Genomic DNA, 22,251 nt, shown 5'->3' with positions numbered 1-22,251 from the left:
TGTGTGGAGGCACAGTCACCCTCCAAAATGTAGGACACCGAAAATAGAGCTGTTTTTAAATGACCTTTCACAGCTTGTGTCCTACATAACAGATTCAAGCTGAGTACATTCATTAGGATTAAAATTTAGAATGGGCTAATGTTTGTATTCTCATGTATTATTTTATATTATTGCAATAATATATAATGAGATTGAGTGGGCTTTACACAAAATTAGCTGGTAGAAATGTCCTCCAAAGAGTTACTTTTACTTTCTTACTTTGAGTATATTTCTGAGCCTGTACTTTTTTTTTTTTACTTTAGTAAAGAAGTTGCACCAGTACTTCAACTTTTACCAGAGTAGTTTTTAACACAAGTATTTGTACTTAAGTACAGAATGTCTGTACTTTTGCCACCTCTGATTAGTATTTAAGATAAAGACTCACTCACTCGACTCAAAACACAAGTTAGATAAATAAAAATAATTTTTATAATAACATTCCAGGCGTCCATCTTTATATGTGCAACAGGGGCATGGAGCTGATCTGTGAGACCTTGTTTTTCTGAGGAACCTATTGTCACGAAATCTGACCCTCGTTAGCCTGGAAATGAGGATGAGCAGGACATGACAGGATGCGGGGCGATCTCATTATGTGAGGAAGCTGCCCCACTGAAGCGTAACAGGACAGGCTGGGATGATCAGATGGAGGGAGTGGTAGCTGGAAAGGGTTTTCAGAGACTGAGGGGAGTTGGATGGTGGCTTGGATCAGAGTGGCACTGCAGGTCCAGGTCAGCAACAACTACCACCACCCCACCCCCTCCTCTCCTGTGTGCCAGCCAGGCCTCCATTGTTCAAACCCTCATTAGCACCAGTTAGAGAAGAAGCTGTTGTGGAGGCGATCCCCTGCCACATTCACAGCAGATCCCTCAAACTGGGGCGCAAACGGCTTCTCCTCTGCTTTGCCAAGTAAAAACTGACAACAAACACAGACTACAGCACAGGACAGCAGAGGATTGAAAGCTTGCTCTGGGACCTGAGACACCCGGGATGGACAGTTCAGGTTATGGAATTGCAGCAATGAGGAGAGGAAGCTATGATGATAGTGCAGCTTCACTGCATCCGGTGAGTATGGATCCATTATTTACTGGCAAAGGTGGCAGTAGTTCCCTTTGGTTAGTCCAGGCTTCTACATGTGACATCAAAAATAAGAGTTATGTTAATCAGTTTCTGTGTGTCTGCGAGAGGTTTATGATCAAAGATACAGAGAGGAAATACAACACTGACTGACTGCTGAACTGTGATCACATGAAAGACAATGGAGGGGTGGGGTGGGGTGGGTTCAGATAAAATCAGCTGCTCCAGATGAGGTTGTCCTTCAAATGCTAGTGGTAAGCAAGAACTATAAACATTACACTGTCGGTGATGGTACCTATTTAGGTCCTCAGAGCTTCACGGAGCTCAACAGAAGCACAAAAAGATGCAAGAAAATGTTTGTGAACCCTCTGGATTTTCCAGGCTTTGTGAACTGATGACTCATAAATTTTGGCATGATCTTCATGTTGTTGTTAAACTGGGAATGTAATGCCAAGAGATACGCTGCTGTTGGGAGACTTTTGTGGAAAAATTACTAGTTTGCAAGTGACAATCCTTTTCTTGAGCTTTTTTGTGCAGGCAGCAAAGGGCCTCAGGTCAGAGTCAAAGCCCCGGCTACTGTATTTTCACCTGCTCAACCTGAGATAGACCAGTGCCCAGATACAGCCATTTTTGTATACATGAAGCTGATGACAGTCCTCTCTCTAAGCTAAAGTAATCTGGAAATCTGGCTTTCTGTTCACTGTTAAGTCTGTTTGCCTTCACTTTATCCTGAACCCAAGCAGCTGAATGTGCTTCACTGTGAAATAGCTAACCATAACCCAACCTGCACTTCAACTCTTGCCACGGAGGGCATCACCATACAAAATGCTGTTTGCAGAGGAAATAGCATTTTCTGTGGCAACTGCTATTTGTTTCCTGTCTCTACTTAGTAGAGCATGCTGGTTTCTTTGAACCGTGATAGTAATATTTCCGGAAACTAAACCTATTGCCTTTCCTGGACAGGTTTATGTACTCAAAACTACCTGGTTTTTGAGATGGGTGCTGTTGGTCCATTTGTTGACTGTGCGAGATGAATATTATCAGCCTTCTTCAAAAAGATGAAAGAAAGCATTTGTTAGACTACTAAAGAGTATCCAACAGCCATGTAATTTCCAGTAGATGGGACCTGCAGCCTGTTGATATTTTTAACCATGCTCCTTCAGGGGATCACAGTGCATTTGTGGTTCCTGGACTGAGGGGACAACGAGCCTTTGCGTCTTTTGTCTGGTCCGTCACAAGTCGATGAATTTTTCTGTGCCAGCCTGGCTCTGAGCTGCAGGGTTAGAGGCCAGAAAGAGATGCTCTAAAGTGTTCCAGCTCTTGTTTGTTTTGTTGTTCTCCTCGCTCATCTTCAGTTCTGCTTCAACCCAGTTTCTCAGTTTGTCTGACAATTAGAACGCAACAGCAGCAGCCACGACAATTACAGAGACAGACTGTTTGTTTTCCTTCACACAAAGGAGCAAATGTCTGTCTTTGTGGGAGCATCACCCAACAATTATTAGGCAACTTTAGAATTCCCTTTAAAAGTTTTCAAATGCATTTAACCCCCACCCCACCCAGTGAGTGGCCAAGAAAATAGTAGTAATAGAATATTCAGGCATTAATGGCACTAAGTGAAAAAGTAAGTAAGAAGAACACAATAAAAACACAAGAGCAAAATAAGAAAAGCAATTTCTTTTCACTTCCACCCACTACCAGACAACAGCTATGTTGAAATTACTACTGTCTAAGGCGAAAGAAAAACTAAAAACAATACACATATATGAATGATTAAACGAATAAAAAAGAAATCCACCAACACAGAAAAAAGTAGTGAGTTATAAAATTCAGAATCCATAAGAGTTTGGCAATGCTTCCACAGGAAATTATATTTGCATATAACAAACATGTCTGGTTGTAAACCCACCATAGTAGGTGGTGTAATATTCATTCAGTGCCTAAAATCAGACCAAGATCTATCAGAAAGTTTGGTTTTCTTTTGAGATTATAGTTGAAAGTTTTTTGTTTTGTTTTTTTAATTTTATTCTTTCAGTTTGGTAATTTTATTTCCTGAAGCTTTCAGGATTACTTTTCAAAATTCCTATAAGGTTTGTTTTCAACACTGACTGCAAAGAGAAAATGCATTCAGGCAATCAGCATCAAAAGCTGCTTAGATTTAAGCTGACATACGCTAGAGGAAATGTCTGAACCTGATTTCAGAGCTCATGCTTGAAGCTCTCAGACCTCTAAAATCCTCATTATGTGTCGTTATGACTCCAGGACAACTTCTCGTTCCGCAAGGATTCTCATTGTGCCCCCTTTGTATAACCACGTCAGGCATATTCAGCGCACACAGTGCTGATTGATTTCATAGAAATGGACTCTCTCTCTCTCACACACACACACACACACACACACACACACACACACACACACACACACACACACACACACACACACACACACACACACGCACGCACGCACACACAATTGTGTGAATTTTGAATCCTCTCTCAGTTGTTCTTTGTGGTGAGAAAAAGAATCAGACTGTTATTGCACGCAGATATTTGGCCTTTGATGTGAAGGACAAGGACAGTGACACAGTGACAGATATCGTCTCTGGAGCTTGAAAAAGGCGACTGGACTTCTTTTTGTTTCTTGAAGACGTTTCACCTCTCATCCGAAAGGCTTCTTCAGTTCTCAGTTTTTTCAAGCTCCAGAGACTACTATGACCTGGATAACTGAGAATCTACACAGACAGTGACAGATATCAGCCATAAGACACAAAGATGGTGAATTTAATGAAAAACTGCTAGATCCCAAAGATCAGATCAGATCAGGTTCATTTACAGTTATATTTAAAATGGATGTTATTTGCAAATTCTTACATTGAATATGATGAAACCAAAACAGACTGAGTTCAGCATTTTTACCTGAAGTAAAATAGTATTAGGGTTTATTTTGGTGTTCTTTTTAATATTTTATATTTGAACATTGTATATTCTGTCACAGTGGAATCATTCAGTCCCCAGAAGAAGCCTTTATCTGTCACTGTGCAAACCCTTTTTTTTTTGGTTCACACCTTTTTAGAGCAGAGAATAACAAGGCTTTCAGTCTGTGGCCTTCTGACTGGAATCCAGAGCTTTAACTGCAAGGTTATCTTTAATGCTCAAGGCCCACCCTGATGTGTTTCAGTCTTTTATTCATTTGCTTAGTATAATTGCTATTTATAAATTTCATAAAAATACGTCTGGAAGCAATGTAAGCAGTGAAAAATGTAAAATTCCTCCTTATATGAGGGAGATAAATTGGATGTTGCAACCTTTATGTTCCTGTCTTTCAGTTTTCCTTGGTAAATGTGTTTACGTGAATGGAAACTGTCGGTGATTGGCTATTTCAACTGATTGCACCGACTTTCTTGAAGCTGTTCCTGTACTTGTTTAACTACAGGTGGAAGGTCACTGGAGAATAAGTTATTTCCTCATTCTAAAGATACGCTTCACTGTGGTTACAGCTCTGCTAACGCTGACTGCTGGCCAACATAAAACATATCTGTTTTTGCATTTCCCAACTCAGCAAAATCTCTGTTGCTGTTTCCTCCCTGACTGAAGCACTTCTTTGTTTCTCGTGTTAGTCAGACCATGATTGACAGATGCAACTCAAATGGTTTTTATCTTCTAGGTGCATACAAAGACTTGTGTTATCTATCTTTTCTGTTTTCTTACAGCACCTCAGACACTTGGCTCAGAGACGCCGCTCTGCTCCATCACTGGTGTTTGGGAAGGCTTTGGGGATGCCATGGTCCTCTATCAGGTGTGCACAGGACTCTCTTATTAAATGTATTTACACCTGTACAGTCATTATTTTCTTGTAAAGCCTGGCGTGTGTTTAGCACACACTTGAACAGAGAGCTGCATGAACAGTCATCCTTTACAGTTTTCTGCCTTTCGTTTCTTAAAAAGCACATGGCAGCACAGCTTAGGTTTGCAAAGTGCCATTTGAACAAACCACAAGAGCTCTGGAACAATGTCCTTTGGACACACGAGACCAAAGTGGAGATGTCTGTCCATAATGCACAGCGCCATATGTGGTGAAAGCCAAACACAGCATATCAGCACAAATACCTCATTCCAGCTGTCAAACACTGTGGTGGAGAGGGTGATGATTTGGGCTTGTTTTGCAGCCACAGGACCCGGGCACCTTGCAGTCACTGAGTCAACCGTGAACTCCTCTGTAAACCAAAGTATTCTAAAGTTAAACGTGAGGCCGTCTGTCTGGCAGCTAAAGCCAGATGAAATTGGGTCATGCAGCAGGACAATGATCACAAGCACAGCAGCAAAGCTATAATAGAATGACTGAAAAAGAAAAGGATCAAGGTGCTGCAACGGCCCAGTCAAAGTCCAGACCTCAAATCAACTGAAATACTGTGGCGGGACCTTAAGAAAGCTGTGTATAAACAAATGGCTGAAATTTCAATGAACTGAAGCAAAAAGAAATCAGGCCAAAGTCCCTCCTCAGTGATGTGAGACTGAAAAAGTCACGCAGAAAACAAATACTTCATGTTATTGCTGCTAAAACTGTTGAGTCATACTTTTTCACAGGTCTGCAGAGAGTCCTGTAAAATCTTCTTTTTGAGATGAATGTGTGATTGAGTTTGGTCTAATTACAGCCGCAAGAGTCAATCTCAGATGGTCAGTTAAGAAAGTCCAGAATTCAAAAATCAAACATAAGGGAGGGGGCATTTTTTTATTATAAGAAGTACAGAGAGCAAGTTGGTTGCTGCTGTTTTATTTTATTTTATTTTACATATTTTTGCATTTTGGGGTTTTGGGTTCCTTGCCTCACTGCAGCCTCCGGCCTATAGATGGCAGCACACTCATCATAGAGAATTCATGCTCATGTATACATACATACATACATTATATAGACAAGCAAATACTTAACTTCCCCTCCCCCTCGATCCCTCCACGTGGTGCACAGCCTCATGGTGTCACCCTTTGTCACCCTGTAGGCCACACAGCCCACTCTGTTCAGGCCACAAACACAGATGTCCCTGTGGGGAATTACACAGTGGCGTGTGTTTGAACAACAACCTTTACATGCGCCCAGGCTCATCACCTCAGCCCTAACTGGGCTGTGGGGGGCGAGCAGCATGGATAACATCGATCTGTCTACAATCTTAGCTCAAGGAGACCTAATTAACCAGTTATTTTCACCAGTGACGCAAGTTGACCTGTTGAATAAATCAACACGAGGTCATCACCAGCACCTCCATGCTTTGACAGCACAAGCAGTCGGTTCAATATGCATCCAGATATTACTATCATCTTAACTCCCATCCCTGAATTTAATTTTATGAGCCACAACAGCTCCTGTTTTTGTTTCCCAGAAAGCAGCTTTAAAAAAATAACTCCTTTATTCTGACTTTCAGTAATACTTACAGGAAAAGTTCTTTATTAAAGCTACTATGTAATATACAGAACATCCCAATTATGAAATATATGGTGTGTCATGAACAGCAGCACCAAATCACAACAATGGTTGCCTCAAGGAGGTTTATATTCTAAGGTACGACCCTACAATAATACAGAGAAAACCCCAACAATCAGCTATCTGCCATGGCAGGTTGGGGTGAGGGGAGGGAGACAGCACAAATAATGACCCAAACGTTAGATGACTGAATTCTGTGTAATAACAGCTTATTGAGTGTACAGAATATCAGTATTCAGAGCTGCAGCTGCTATTTAAAACACACTGAGCTCATATCCTGTGAGGTTTTAGCAGCCTGGGGACATTTCTTTGGAATTCTGATATAGTTTATCTTATGGTTTTAAGTTATTTTAGGCCAACAAATAATCTGATATGTTTCCTCCATCAGAATTGAATGTGTATCAGTGAAACCCTGAGTAATAATATCCCTCACAAGGCCCAAGATATTATTATGAACTGTGTGAGTGCTGCCTCTTTACATTATAGAGGCCAGAGTTAACTCACACGTTTGTTCTGCAAAACAGCAACGTAGTCCTAGATGAGACTCAAACATAGAAAACTGACTGCTTAATCTTTTACTTTGAGCTTTCAGCTCAAAAAGCTCACAACTCATCTCAACACACCTTCAGTTTGTTTCGTCTTTGGCCAGTTCAGACACGTGGGCTTTGATTCGAGTATAAAATTTAACCTTTTAACGATCCCTCATCATAAGTTGTTGTCTTAAGACCACCGGAGCACACAGTGGGCGATTCCTTCAAAGCAAAAAGAGAAATGTCAGACACATCCCACTCTTACACGTTCAGCTAATCAGTGCGCAAACGCACTCACACACATCAGGCATTTCCATGAGGGGGCTGGGGCTTCGTGGGTGTCAGTTTCACTATGGTGGGACTGCCACTGACGTAGAGTACACCTCAGCATAAAGAGGTAAAATTAGACACATGCAGTTAAATTACTGCACAAAATTAAACACTATATTTTTATTGTTCTATTATAATGTGTTAATGATGCACTAGAGTGAAAACAGTGTTAAATAAAGTAAATAAAGTTGTGAATCATGGGCATCAGAAAGGCAGTTATAACCTCACTGAATCAATAGTTTGATATTTTAAGAAAAGTACTTATTAAACATGAAGATGATTAAAGCTGGAACAGGTTAAAGACTTTCCCGTCCCCTTAACAAATAATAATTAAAGCTTATTGCTTAACTGAATAAGCAAAAGTACCTGCAATTCACTGTACTGTTCGCTTCCTGTTGTGAGAGCTTTTCTGACCATTTTTACACCTCACCCTTTTCTGACACAATATACACTCACCTGACACTTTATTAGGTACACTTTGGTACTACTCGGTTTTCCTTCTTAAACTCAGTGACACAGTGTGTTATCTGGCAGGAAGCAGCCATCAGAAGATAGGTACACTGTGGTCATGAAGGGGCAGCAAAACGCAGGTAGGCTGTGGTGTTTAAACGATCCTCAGTTGGTACCAAGGGACCAAAATTGTGCCAAGAAAATATCCCCTGTTCCATAACACCAACACGAGAAGCCTGAACTGTTTGTACGAGGCAGAACAGATCACATTAAATTATTAGGGCATAAATAACATGTATAAAAATGGTGGCAAACTGGAGTCTCCCACCTTGTTTTGTTAGTAGGCCAAGCTTCGGTTAGCTTTAGCTCACCAGCTAGCCCTGTTTTGTCCAAAGGTTTGATGTGTAGAAACAGCAAAATATATTCATGGACCACTGTGTGCCAAGCAAACAAATATCTATCCTCACATTTTCAATTTTATTCCACAAAGCATAGATTTAGGTTATGTTTGAACCAAGCAAAACTAGTTACACAGCAAAGCCATCTTCTGGCTGCGCAGCCTTACCGGTTAGCAAAGCAGTAATAGGTAAAGTGTATTTATCTTGTGATTTTAATGTTTACAAAAAAAAAAAAAAAAATGCCACCCAGTACATAAAATGTGTTGTTGAAATTAAAAAACAAAACAAACAAAGCACTGGTTCATGCTAACACTCAGTGCGTTTACTATTACACTTCTGTGGTTTATCTTACAAATAAGTACAAACACAAAGTTTCTCCCCCAGTTTATATGCCAGTATTTAATGTGTCATCTTCAGCGTGCAGGGGAAGTACCTGTACTGTAGCTATTTGAATTTCTTCCCCCGAACCAAGTGGGAAGAGCAACCACCAAATGTAGTTTCATATGCATTTAGAACAAACAACTCTGGCTTGACTAGCTTCACCTTCTCAGGCTCCACTTGAGCCACAACAGGGAGACAACAAAACACAAGCACACTGACTTTTTAGATTCATTTTTCCACTAACTGGCCTCAAATATTTATGTTTTACTTGATTTAAAAAAAAAAGGGGGGGGGGACCTTGTGCATTAATTAACACGAGTACTCAATCCAGTGAAGTAAATGGGACAACTCCATCTATCCAGGTTGTTGGCATTTATAAAGAGTAAGGAAAAAAAAAAAAAAACAGATGGAAAAGCATCTATGCTTTATATGAGATATCTGAGTCAGGTTGTAAGACTGTGAAATGTCATCTCTGAACAAATAGCCAAACAAATAGCTAAACTAGTTAGTAAGTTAATGTCAGACCATTCATCTGTAAAGAATAATATGACCTTATTGATCTAGTAGGGTTGGCAGTTCCGTCATGCCCACATCTGACATTTATTCTTGAAATTAGAGCATTATTTCTGCTCTCTGTGATATTTGGAGGAGGACCAACGCTTCGGAGGTAATTGATCAGACAAATAGTGGTTTATTGTGTCACCCATATTGGAATAGTACCAGAAAAACTGTGTGTCATGTTGGGTTATTTAAACCAGCAGTTTTCAGCCCTTGGAATAATACTTCCTGAAAAAGCAGCCATGTCAGCGTGTGTTGACAGTTCACTGAGTGTTAGTGATGTGGCCCTATGGGGTCATTTGATTTGAACTGTGTTTTATTTAGAAGAGAATTTGCCTACAGAAAAGTTTGAAAAATGAGGAGTGGTTGGCTCTAATCATACATTATTTTTTTCTGCGGTTATGATGTGTTTGCTTTAAATTCAAATGACTTATTATCTTAAATAGCCTAAAAGGAAAATGAAAACTAAAATAAAGCCTCAGCGGTAGTTATAGATTTACTAACTCATTCTTTATTTCTCTGGTATGTCCTCTTATGACAAGGCAGTTTCATGAATACCAATTCATGTCTCAACCATCTGCTTTCATAACGTTCTGGTGAAAAACGTATGCGGTGTGTTACATATGAATTTGAAATTTCCTAGAAAATGTGTATTCTTGAGATTTCAGATTCAGAGACACATGCATAAAATTTCATTTTCTAGATTTATGACTAGTACTTCACATAATTATTATTTTAGATACATATATAATAATGTGCATATGCAAGGATCCTGTAAGAATTAAAAAGAACACAAACTTACTAGACACAACTTGCCAGTACTGGGTTGGGCCCTCTTTGGCCTTCAGAGCTGCCTTAGTTCTTCAGGGCATAGATTCAACAAGGTGCTGGAAACATTCCCGAGAATTTGGTCCATATTGACTTGATAGCATCACACAGTTGCTGCATATTTGTCAGCTGCATGTCCATGATGCTGTCCGATATCTCCTGCACCATTACACCACCACGAGAAGCCTGAACTGTTGATACAAGGCTCCATGCATTCATGTTGTTTACACTAAATTCTGACTCTACCATATGAATGTTGCAGCAAAAATTCAGACCGGGGAATGTTTATCCAATCTTCTATTGTCCAATTTTGGTGACTCCGTGTAAGGTGTAGGCTCTGTTTCCTGCTGTAGCCAGTCTGCTTCAAGGTTCAAAGTGTTGTGCATTGTGAGGAGCGGTTATTTGACTTACTGTTGGCTTCCCATTAGATCAAAGCAGTGTGACCATTCTCCTCTGACATCAACAGGGCATTTTCACCCAGAGAACTGCTGCTCACTGGATATTTTTGCTTTTTCACACCATTCTCTGTAGACCCTAGAGATGATTGTGTGGGAAAATCCCAGTAGATCAGCGGTTTCTGAAATACTCAGACCGGCCCATCTGGCACTAACAACCACATTTAAAGTAATTTAAATCCCCTTTCTTCCCCATTCTGATCCTCTGTTTGACCTTCAGCAGGTCATCCTCACTGTGTCTACATACATTATGGCTGCATTATTGAGCAGTTGAACAGTGTACCTAATGAAGTGGCCAATAAGTGTATATCTTGTACCTTGATACTTATCCTGAGCTACATCTCAGCCATTTTTGTTTTCAGCTGTACTTCACCCTATTGAGATTGGCTCTTATAATCATGTAAACAGACATTTTTTCCTTTACTAACACCAATTTTGTGTATGAAAAAGTCATATTGTTTTTATACATCAGGCTCCAGCTGTTAAACTATGCCACGAAGCTGCTCTCTCTCTCTCTCTCTCAAATGCCAAATCGGCTGTGTATTATTTTCATGTGGAAATCACCATATTTAGACTCGTCTGGCTGTGGGTTATCCCCATCACCCACTCCTTTTTCTTTGGCGTCTATCCTCTGGCTCAGGGAGGAGGCTTCCTGCTGGGTGTCTGTGGAGCAGAGTCCATTTGTCCTCGGCCTCACCAGCGAGAACGGAGAGCTGCTGCTGGACGAGTGCGTTCAGGTCACCGAGGGCTCAAAGACCAGGGAGAGACACCTGTTCCTCTTCAGCGACGTGATTGTCTTCGCCAAACTCAAGTAAGATATTATTAATGTACACCCCAGCATATAGCTTGCGATGATCAGATATTTTCAGGAATATGTGTATAAAAGCCAGTTAGTTTCTACATAGAAAACTAAAGATTTAAATATAAACAAACTAAGGAAATCTTAGTCGTAATGCAGATTTGGTGTTTAAGCAACTTTCTGTTGAAAATCATGTGTTTGTACAGTAGGAATGGGAGAGTGAAAGAGGAAGTGAAAACAAAATGTGTATTTTTGGACTCTACACTCAGAATGTTGGGGAATCTCCCAACAACAGATTCTGTTTACGTTTAGTCACTCTGACTTTAATCTAGTAAAAGATAGTCGGGTGGTTCCCTTGGAGTGGAGTCACATTAGGGGAAACTCAACGGTTATTTTAGTCCTTGCTTCAGCTTTGAAACAAACAACAGAGCTGTTGGTTCATTAGTCTCACAGGTGCTTATATATATGAAGTCACTCTTAAAACTGTACATTTGAAACCTCTGAGATGTTTAAAACAGTTGCCTACACCTTCTCTTCACTATTAAACATCCTATTTGTTGTTATTATATACAAGTAAACCTCTCTTTCTCGTCTCTGTTTTTATGAAAACGGCATTTAAACACACTCTTAGACAAGAACTGGTTTCATGGCTTAGTCAGATCACATCTGTTTGTCAAATATGGTGGAAGTTTTATAGCTTTGAGTGGGAGGATGATCACACTCATCTCTGTACCACAACCTGCCTACTGTTCCTGTAGATGCACAGCTGGCACACGAGTTCAGAGCCTTTTTGGACCTATAAATCTATGAGCTCATTACATCTACAGATGATTGTGTGCTACTGTTATTCATTATGTGTGTGTGTGTGTGTGTGTGTTTAATTTGCTGCAAAGGAACAGGCACACAGCTGGTGTAAGAGGGCACTTTTCTCATTTCTCCTACAATGTGAAACAGCCCATATAAGTGTTCCAGCAGCATGTGGGAGGATGGTGAGATGGAGGTGGAGGAACACACCTGACTTTTGATCAGCATTTTGAGTCTGGGGCAAAGCTTAGCTCCGCATTGCTGTTTACTTTCACTTTTTTCACTTACAGTCTGGTTAGGGTTATAAACAAAACCACTTTGGCTCAGGTTCAGCACAAGACCTATTCACTAAGAGTCAGGAGGAGATCATATTTTGATGTCAAATACAGCTTTTTACAACATTAAATACATGTTAGACAGCTGTGCCGTTTAACATGTAAAGTGGTGGTAATTCTTTTCAGTTCACACGGCTTATTTATCTTTAAGATGTGAACCCAGATAGCTGGCACGTTTGGGGACTTCTGGCTCAGCTACACGGTGATCACAACTCGAGCAACCTAGATGTGGTGTTAACATGAAACCTGTCCAAAATCTGACCTGTATAAGGTGTATCTGTGGCTGAGTTGGGGGATCCAGGTTCACCTCGAGTCAGTGAAGGCCAAACATGGGCTGTAAAGAGAGCTGCAGACCACATTTGGGCAAAATGTTTATTGCTGTCGGGGAACTAAAGGTCATCATAACAGCTTGCACAAAAGCAAGCTGTTATGATGGAGGAGGACAGTCTTGTAGCAACAAATCATTTAATAACACTGTTTAAAAAATGGGTGGGGGTGGGGGTGGCTGTGTTTAATCAAAAAATGACAAATTTTTAAAGTTCAGGCTCCAGGATCTAAATTAAACACACATCACCCCCCCACAGAGATAACCTATTAACATGTTGTTTCTTGTTTAATCGGTACCCAGTTCACAGAATTGTAAAGCCTTTGTCTCAGTGCACTGATGTACTGTTCCAGCTTAAAACTGCTAGAAAGTGAATCATTTTCCTTCCCAATTCAATTAAATTCAGTTCATTTTATTGACATTATAAAACCAAAGTCACCGCAACAGAATTTGCAGCATCGGTCATGGGCAGCACAGCACAACAGTGCCGAGGACATAATAAAATATAAAATAAAATAAAATAGACTGGCTAAAAATAAGGGAAGGATAAAATCAAATAAAATATCACAAAATGTTGAAGTGAACTCTTAAACAGACTACTCTGTGTAAAGCGGTCTGTATTCTAAACAATCTCTTATTTTAATATTATCATATGCGACCACGTTTATTTCTAACAGCCTTTCTATAATTCCCTCTGGTCAGTGCATCGCTTCTCCTTTTCTATTTTGGTACCAAAACACCTCCTGACGCCTTCAATCTATCAGCGCTCCGGGATCCAGTCGGCGCCCCTCTGCTGCAAACACACGAAGGTCCGTGAGGTCACACATATGAATACTTTTTAAAACTCGTGTGTGGCTCTCGAGGTGTGTTTGGAAAATAATGATTTCCCTCTAATCATTTAATCATTTGAACCACTTTTAAAAGCTGTTTTTTTTAAGCAGTACTCAGACTTCAGGCTGCAAAACTTTATTTATATGCTACCTTGAGCAAATATTTTGATATATTTTTTGTTTATAAACTTGTCATAAACTTGGATATATTGTAATAATCCTGAAAGAAACTGAATGAGTGATGATCAAAATCTTGTCCCTTATTTTTTTTTTTTTTTGACACATGGCTATTATTGCTCACCGTGTGTTCAAGTACAGCGATCAGTCAACAATTCATGTGCAAGATTGTTTCACAGAAATCATGAATGGACAGCTTTCAAAACAATCTCTCACGGGACAAATTACACCCTTCATCTCTGTGTTTTTACTTCTGCGTTTAGCACCAAGGTCTTTACAGAAGGGAGATGTACTACTTTAAATAAAAATCTTTTTTTAAAACAGTTACACAGAAGGAAGGAATAAAAATCAATCACTCATCCAGAAATTTGCAGAAATGAAACCTGCTTTGTAATCTTGAAAAAAAAAAAAAAACACATTATGAAAGAAATTAATGAAAACTATTTAGAGGGGCATTGCTTTTATTTTTATTTCCGTTTTAACAGGTCGCCTGCAAGCTACCGCCTGAAGCACAGAGTCAGCCTCGAGGATGTCTGGCTTTACAGCTTTGAGGACGAGCCGGAAGAAGAGGATGGAGTGATGGGTGATATTGACCTCAGGCTGACCCTCATCCTGGCCTGGGCTCTCACGTTTTGTCTGGTGTGTTTTCGGTGAGAAGGCGCACACACACACACATGCAAATGGCCAAACATATCAGGTGTTGAGTCACTGACTAATGTAACCTTACACCTGGATACACATATCTAAGGCTAGAACACTACTGTGGGCTGATTTTCACCCACGTGAAAGTGATAGCTATAGTGTTACAAAACTCACATTAGTGCTCTAGGCTTAAGCGTCATTGCTCACATGTTGATCTTCATTTGATTGTTGCTCTTCCTAATATATGGCAAGCCTTTAATACTGAACTACATAAGAGGTGTCAAACTCAGCTGACGAAGCTGAGAATCAGATTAGGGACCAGACTTTAATTTAATCGACCATATAGACTCCTGGTTACTATGTAACCAACTCACAACGACCTGTTTCACGAGCCTGAAGATAACGGCTGCCGGCAATATGGAGAATTTAATAAAACATTAAACAAAAATCAGAGCTCTTTCTTTAAAGAGATTGCCTCTTGGCAAATGGATACGTAGACCTCTCCCATCTATCTTGAGGTTGTTTCTGTGCCGTGCTGTGTTAGCTTTCATGTGCAGTGGCACTTTGCCTTTCTTGTCATGTGTCACAAAACACACCTACGATTAGATGGAGCAAAATTTGGTGAGAACTGAAAGTAATACACGGGCCGGAATAACATTTCCAAAAAGGCCATATTTGGCCTTGAGTTTCACACATTGCCTCTTGGAGATGCAGCTACAAATTGAAGAGAGCGATCAAGTTAAACAATGTGTTTTAGCACAGACAGAGGAGACAATTACTGTCACACCCTTCATTTTAATTCAAGATCTCTAGAGATGCTGACAGCAGTTTTGGACTCAGCCGAGTTGGCCGTTTCCTCCTGCTCCCAGTGCTAAGCTTTGTCTTTGGCTGTGGCATCATATCGAGTGGTCAAACATGAAAACAACAGCTATTCCTTTAAACATCTTGCAGTGAAGAAAAGATTCTTGTAACTATAAACTTTCTATTTCTTATTTGGAAGATTCCTCTTTTTCCAGTCATTTGATTTTTATGAAATCTTTCTAGCATGTGTGCATATGTAGTAAAAGGTCAGATGATCTGTGGCCTTCATGAAATGGGGAAGTAGCAAATAGAAAGTCCGCAGAGTAGCATCACAAGACAAAAAGGTTGTAAAATAGGAAGTGTGGAGCGGTGAGGGAATTACCATCAGTTGATCTGTCTAGAAATGCTGGCCTTTACAATAAGGATGAAACACAGCTCATACTTTATGTCTTGACAGTGCAATCATCTAAAAGGAATCAAAGTAGACTTTCCTCTGCTGTATGATGAAAAAGCACCAAATGGCACTAAAAGTCGAGATATGTTTCATTTGGGGCAATCACTCCCACATTTCTCGCAAGCTAATTAGAATCAAACCATGAGCCGTTTCTCAGCTGGTGTTGTATTCCAAGAAGGCGATTAATACACTCGTGGGTTCTGAGTTGTTTTGTTTGAAAATGAGACGATTTCTTTTTCTGATTGGATGCTCGGACTCTGGTGATGATTCAGTGTGTGAAACTTTCACTCCTGCTCACTCACACAGAGTCGATCCTGGATCCTGTGAGAGGCCACGGGCTCACTTGTTGAGACTTTTTTTGTCACCTACGCGCAGACACACAGCGTTAAAGTGTCTGGGATTAAATCAGGTCATTAGAGGTGAAGCGGTACAGGTGTATACGTAGGCTCATCTATTTCGTCGGCATGTTTCCACTGATGGACACAAAGCCGCAGCAAGCATTTGAGGAAGTGGAAGATGTCTGGTCGGGGCCCGCCGTGACGCTGCTTCCTGTTCCCATGACTGATTTACACTTTCCGACAGAGATGTTAAAAGAGACTGAGGGTGCACACTTCATTTCATTCCTCCCACTGTAATCTGCCGGTCTGTTTCACTCGTTCTGTGTGGATTAGTAACTCATACCATGCTGTTATTTTGCCCGCAGCTCGCCTGAGGTGAAAGAACGCTGGCTAGATACTCTTCACAGGTAAAAAGATCATTCTTATGTCAGCAAACTCTCACAGATACTTTACCAGTTATCATCATTCATAAAAAGCAGTAACGTTCTTGACATTGTAAAGCTTTTCAATCTCTTCTGCCCGTTGATGTAATTGTGCCGCACATATTTGCATCAGTACCTCGATTTATGCATCAAATACATTTTACCAAATTAGATTAAATCATCAACATCGAGACAGCATTTGTTAACGATTTCAAGTTTCACTTCACGCTTTATTCACAATAACTTCAGATATTTTTTGCTGTTATGTAAACTCAAATTTCAGACTTAAATATTACTAAATAGTCAGTGAGTGCATACTGTTGAATGCTGCTTTTCTAAGTACGTGTTTTTATGTTGCAATCACAGAAAAGTTAAAGAAGCAAAAGCAAAGGCCGGTTCTTCTTCTTCTCCTCCAGACGTCCTGATGAAGGTGTTGAGTGGCAGCATCGCAGTAAGTCTCTCGCTGTCTGCTCTACCACCTTTTTATTTTAAACTTACAGACATTTAAAGAACCATTACTGAACAAAACCGCTATATTCTTTTTATCTCCTACAGACCAAAACTCTAACAGGAGGTGGCATGGAGGAATTGATCGAGTTTCCACTTGATGTAAGTTTTTCTGGTGTCTTGTGGTAGAAAATGTTGAAGATAAACAGCTGCTGGTAAAAAAAAATAACAGAATACTATTAAATTGCACAATTGAAGAAATAATAATATTAGAAGAGAGTAAAAAAGTAAATGATTTCTTTTGCAAGTCTTTTTTATGTAACATCAGTTCATTCACGTGTTAGATGGCATGCAGTTTGACACACAAAAAGCCGCAACCCCTCCCTTTTCTGCTGTTGCATACTTGTGTTCCTCTTCCACGTTCTTCACCACATCACTTTTTCTATATTTTGTTACCAGGGTGACACAAAGATCTGTGGTGTGCCAAAGCAGTTGAATAATCAAGAGGACAGGCAGACACAGCCCATTGGTGAGTTTGAAAGTCTCGCTATGATGGTTTTGCAGGAGGGAGGGCCTCATTAACCTTGCCATGTGTAGAGATGAGACCAATAAGAACAACCACAGAGAAAAAGGAAATTTAGCTGCTGATAAGCGAGAACGAATAAAGAAAACTTGTTTTTGGCACTCGGGGCTCTGACTTTTGCACGTCTGCCTTTGCTGCCGTGTTGCACTAAGTCAGAATTATTATTATGAATATAAAATGTTAAATGGATAAAAAATTTCTGCTTCTAACAGAAACCAAGTGGAACGTGGTGAGGAGGAGGCTCTCAAAGGGCCGCAAAAAGCGACCAGAAACAGAAAACAAGACTCAGCTGTTTGGACAGCCCCTCCGCAAGATATGCCCAGACGATTGCTCACTTCCCAAACCAGTCACAGTAAGTTGCCCTTTGACAAATGTCAAAGTTGATGTCATATCAGTAGCTTAGATCTCTTTCAAATAGTTTTGAGCATTTATTTTATGCCTTCAAGATTTTAGCAGCCTGCTTTTTAAAATGATCTTTGATTGCTTTGCAGGCCGAATATGATATCATAAAAAATTATAAAATCTAGTCTCAGCTCACCTTTGGCATTCACTCTCAGAATTTGTTGGTGAAGACAGGAAGGCATGCATGCACAAGCAGTGCACGTCAATAAGTCTTGATTTAAAATGCACAAAAACAAACAAGCAAAAAAAAAAAAAATCCCCACATGCACACAGCTGCTGTGGTTTTTATACAATAATCTCACCTCAATTCTCTGCCTTGCTGCTTCACCAGGAGCTGCTGGTGCTGCTGAGGAAGAAAGGCCCGTCCACAGAGGGAGTGTTTCGGAAGCCGTGCAACAGCAAGAGCATGAAGGACATCAGAGAGCAGCTGAACAGCGGTGTGAACGTGGACATGGGGACTCTGCCTGTCGTTCTGCTTGTTGGACTGCTCAAAGTACGTTTTCAGACCGTGAAGTGCTCACGCATCGCGTATTGTGTGCCATGCTTATTTTTATATCACCACTGTTAATATTAATATTAAGCTGTATGACCACTAGGGCTGCCAAACTTTCAGCACCACTACTGAACAGCCGCTACAACTGTCACTCATAATAGGTTATTTTAACCACTGCTACCACAGTGCTACACTACTACTGCTCTACCTGCAGTTAAGCTCTCTAAGAGAGTAGCAGTACTTCCTTGAATATGTTAAACCACTCAATGAGGAAAACTAATATGAATTAAAGCTATCAATGGTCTTAATAATATTTAATCTGCTAATGCACAACCTCTAATACATGTGTCTAATCACTGCCCTTCTCTTATCTATAGAGTTTTCTGAAGGAGCTTCCTGGCAGCCTGCTGGTGTCTGACCTTTATGACAAATGGATGGCAGCGCTGGACAATGAAGACACCCAGCAGAGAGCTGTGGAAATCACAAAGTAAGCAGTCGATACCTGCTAATGAGCCTCAACAGTGTCATTTTAAGAAACAATTGACATTTATATGTCCAAAAAAAAAAAAATTGGTAATGTTTATTTTTTTCATGAATGGTTATGCGGTTTTTGAGGGGATTTTTTGTAATAATTCCGCCGCCTTGAGTACAATCCAACCTGAACACAACCCACTTCTCTTTTTTTTTTAAGCCTGTCTGCTGTTTTAAAAAAGGAAGAACCATTATAAAAAAAGAGCGGCAAGCTAATCTTGTTCTTGTTTTTTTTTTTTCTTCTTCTTGCTTCCCTTTTTTTTGCTACCCGCGAACCAGGGTGGTAGATGATCTCCCTGGGCTGAACAGACTCCTCCTGCAGCATCTGATCTGCATCTTCCATCACATCCTGGAGAGCGCAGACATCAACAAGATGGATGCCCACAATCTGGCAGTGTGCATCGGGCCCACACTGCTGCAGCTGGATGACACCCCGCTGGAGCAGCAGAAGGAGAAGATGCAGAAGGTAAAAAGTTATGATATGAATATACTTTCTCACTTTCTGTTCTTTGAAGCCTCGCGGTTCAGAGTGCAGAAAACCTCAAGAAGTTTCATAAGTGGCAGTACATTAACACATACTCAGGTGCTAATAACAAACTGTTTGGACCAAGTGAAGCACTGAATATATCTTCAAAATTCCTTGATTTTCGTTTCTTTGATATTGTTATTAATTTTACAATTTTTTTCTTATCTTTTTTTGTGATTCTCTGCAGGTGACAGATCTAACTCAGTTCCTGATTGAGAACTGTGAGATTCTTGGAGAGAATATCAAAGTCTTGCTGGACATTGATGAAGGTAAATTGATAAATGATTTTAAATGTATTTCTTTTAGCAATTAAAGCCCCCTGTAAGGTCGAGGAGGCAGGCCAACCCGGAGCTCCAATTTACAGACGTTCCCTAAACATGACACATACATGCACCCTGTTGGTGTGAAAGCTAAAAGAGTCGCCCATTATGTAACTGCTTTAACCGAAGGCAGTGGCTAAAAACTCAAAGGGAAACTCATGTTGAATGATTTATATCACTTGGTTTGGACCTTCCTGTTGCCCTTTGCATTATTTTTTACACTACTAAAGCTGTGGTAGAGAGCTAAAATAGGGGCCTTTGTGAGCCATCTGTGTTAAATTTAACTGTATTTGCAGACTTAAATGAGTGTATTCTAATCATGTCATTCTTCTCTCATTCTACAGACTCTGTGTCCTCCCAGCATCAGGACTCTGCGTATGATAGCACTGACCAAGATGGTGATGGAGAGGCAGGAGAGAGTAACATGTCCACTCCTGCTGGCTCAACTTCTTCATCCTCATCGCCCAGTCCCAGCACAACCACCCCTACTTGGTCCGATGCCACCTTCAGCACAAAATCAGGATTCGACCGCCGCTCCTCCGAGCCCATCATCCTCCTCTCAGATGAACTCAAGGGCCTGTGCAGCCACGCTAGGAGCCATGAAGACTGCTCCACAGAGAAGGGGGGCTTTGGTGAGCAGCCTCTCAAAAAACAGATCTCTGACGACTCCTTCTTGCTCAGAGGTCGTGGAGGTGCCAGGCCAGTTCTGTCTTTTTCAAAACTGAACAACAACTCCAATGGGGATCTACAGCCTTTCATGGGCAAAGACTGTTCTTGCTCTTCCCTAGACAGTACTACCTCTAACCATTCAGAGTGCTCCGTTTTCACCAGTTCCCCAATGGTGTCACCAGGATGCTCCAGGAAGGCAAACACCAGCAGCCAGCCTTCAGTGGTTGCTAAGGGACAGCACGACATTAACAAACCAGAAGAAAAGAGGCGCTCACAGTCCATGAGAATTACCCCTAAAGTCTTATTGAGGACCAGGAGCTTAGGAGCTTTCAGCAGGAGCAGCCAGAAAAAAGACTCTCAGAAGGAAAACTCCTTTCCCTGTGAAACTCTCCAGGAGGACTTACAGAGTGAAGCAGATCCACCAGCCGAGCTTCTGAACAAACCACGCCCTCTGTCGGCGATTGAAGTGTTTAAGCATGTGGACAGCAGGCAGCCCTGCAGCCCTCCATCATATGAACAGGCAGTGCAGAACGTGGGCCCCCCTCCACGGTATCGCTCAATGACTGTAAAAGATGCCATAGAGGTGGAGATGAGGTCTCGTCCATCTTCTGTAAATTATGACTTTCCAGCTACCTGCTCTTTCAAGCAATTTGTGTGCAGTCAGGACTCCTTTGGTCAGGAAGCCAACGTTGTCGAGCTACGACAGCCTTTTCGCCAGAGAGCCATGTCTGAGTCTGTGTCTACGCGTCAACATGATGCCCTGTCACGGAGATGCAGCCAGCCTGTGTTTGAGGAACTTTCTTATGCAAAGGAGTCTTATGTTTGACTGACTTTATGTCTCTTTTGCAGACTGGCTTGTGTTACATAGAAAGACAAGAACAATTCACAGGTGTGAATTATTATAAGCAAAGCTAAAAGGACCAGTTAGCAACCCAAGCTTGTGCCTGAAGTCCGGTGTTTTAATGTTTCACTTTCACTTTGAATGAATGTTATTTGTGTGACACGGTTGCACATTCTCAGTAGTGCTGTTAAGAGTACAAATTAACTTATGTGTTGTTATGATGATAGATATTTAGTCTATCACAATGAAGCTATGAACACAGTTAATATGCTATGAATTTCTGTTTTGTCTGAAGTTTTGTTTGTTATGGTGATATATACAGTATAGCATGTTGAAGACAAAGGTTTTTGTTTTTGTTTGTTCGTTTGCTTTTTGTCAATCTCGTTCACTTTTCACCGGCTTCTTCTTCCACTACATTAAAGCACTTTTTTTTAATTTGTATGCTGAATTGTACATAAAGTGTATATAATCTTCATCAACGAGTGTTGTGGTGTCACTGAACAGAATGGAAAAAACATGTAAGAAAAGCAATTCAATAAAATGAGTACAAACTAAAGAAGCTTCTCTCTGTGTATCTGTGATGCCTGTAGACGAGCACATTTGGTGCTAAATCACTCTGCAGTGTACTCATTAGTGTCTAAATTCATAGTGGAGAGTGACTACTTAGGCTCAAATTCTCTTTGCTAGACATGTTGCGTAACATGAGCTAGCAGACCTCATTGAAAGAACAGCGTGTTCTGGCACATATGCTAAAACTGAAGGAAACCAGACATGGGTCACATGGGCGGATTTGGTTTTTCTCTGAATTGCTGTTCCTCTTGTCTCTGACTGCAAATGAGCTGATGCCACCTCTTCTTCCTTCCTTTCTATAACATGTTCTTTCCTTCCTTGGCAAGTTGATTTTATTCATCACTAAATTTAAACTGATTGAAAGCACGCCTGATTTGTGCAGCTCTATAGTGAACACTAAGACATGCATGCAAAACCTGACAGTACATCA

At 40.7% G+C, this 22,251-nt stretch overlaps 1 protein-coding gene across 1 annotated transcript; it reads left to right on the top strand.

The window, feature by feature from the left end:
• Positions 1-856: 856 nt before the first annotated feature.
• Positions 857-21,793, top strand: tagapb (T cell activation RhoGTPase activating protein b). The gene is made up of 14 exons (XM_030722213.1): positions 857-1,101; positions 4,820-4,905; positions 11,153-11,323; positions 14,268-14,432; positions 16,383-16,424; positions 16,806-16,890; positions 16,995-17,048; positions 17,346-17,415; positions 17,682-17,821; positions 18,203-18,364; positions 18,742-18,851; positions 19,175-19,361; positions 19,609-19,690; positions 20,086-21,793. Exons 1-14 carry the CDS (start codon positions 1,027-1,029, stop codon positions 21,234-21,236), a joined length of 2,580 nt encoding a protein of 859 aa, XP_030578073.1. The 5' UTR covers positions 857-1,026; the 3' UTR covers positions 21,237-21,793.
• Positions 21,794-22,251: the final 458 nt, after the last annotated feature.

This window comes from Archocentrus centrarchus, chromosome 24 (assembly GCF_007364275.1).
Source record: "Archocentrus centrarchus isolate MPI-CPG fArcCen1 chromosome 24, fArcCen1, whole genome shotgun sequence".
NCBI lineage: Eukaryota > Metazoa > Chordata > Actinopteri > Cichliformes > Cichlidae > Archocentrus > Archocentrus centrarchus.
Note: the sequence above shows the minus strand (reverse complement) of the source record. Positions and strands in the feature narration are given on the sequence as shown.

What these genes read in the sequence shown, in the direction of transcription:
- tagapb (XM_030722213.1), top strand. Translation starts at nt 1,027, where the DNA reads ATGGACAGTTCAGGTTATGGAATTGCAGCAATGAGGAGAGGAAGCTAT. An exon ending in ATGCCATGGTCCTCTATCAG is followed by an intron (nt 4,906 to 11,152) that starts GTGTGCACAGGA and finishes CCTCTGGCTCAG; the next exon opens with GGAGGAGGCTTCCTGCTGGG. An exon ending in TGTTGAGTGGCAGCATCGCA is followed by an intron (nt 16,891 to 16,994) that starts GTAAGTCTCTCG and finishes TATCTCCTACAG; the next exon opens with ACCAAAACTCTAACAGGAGG.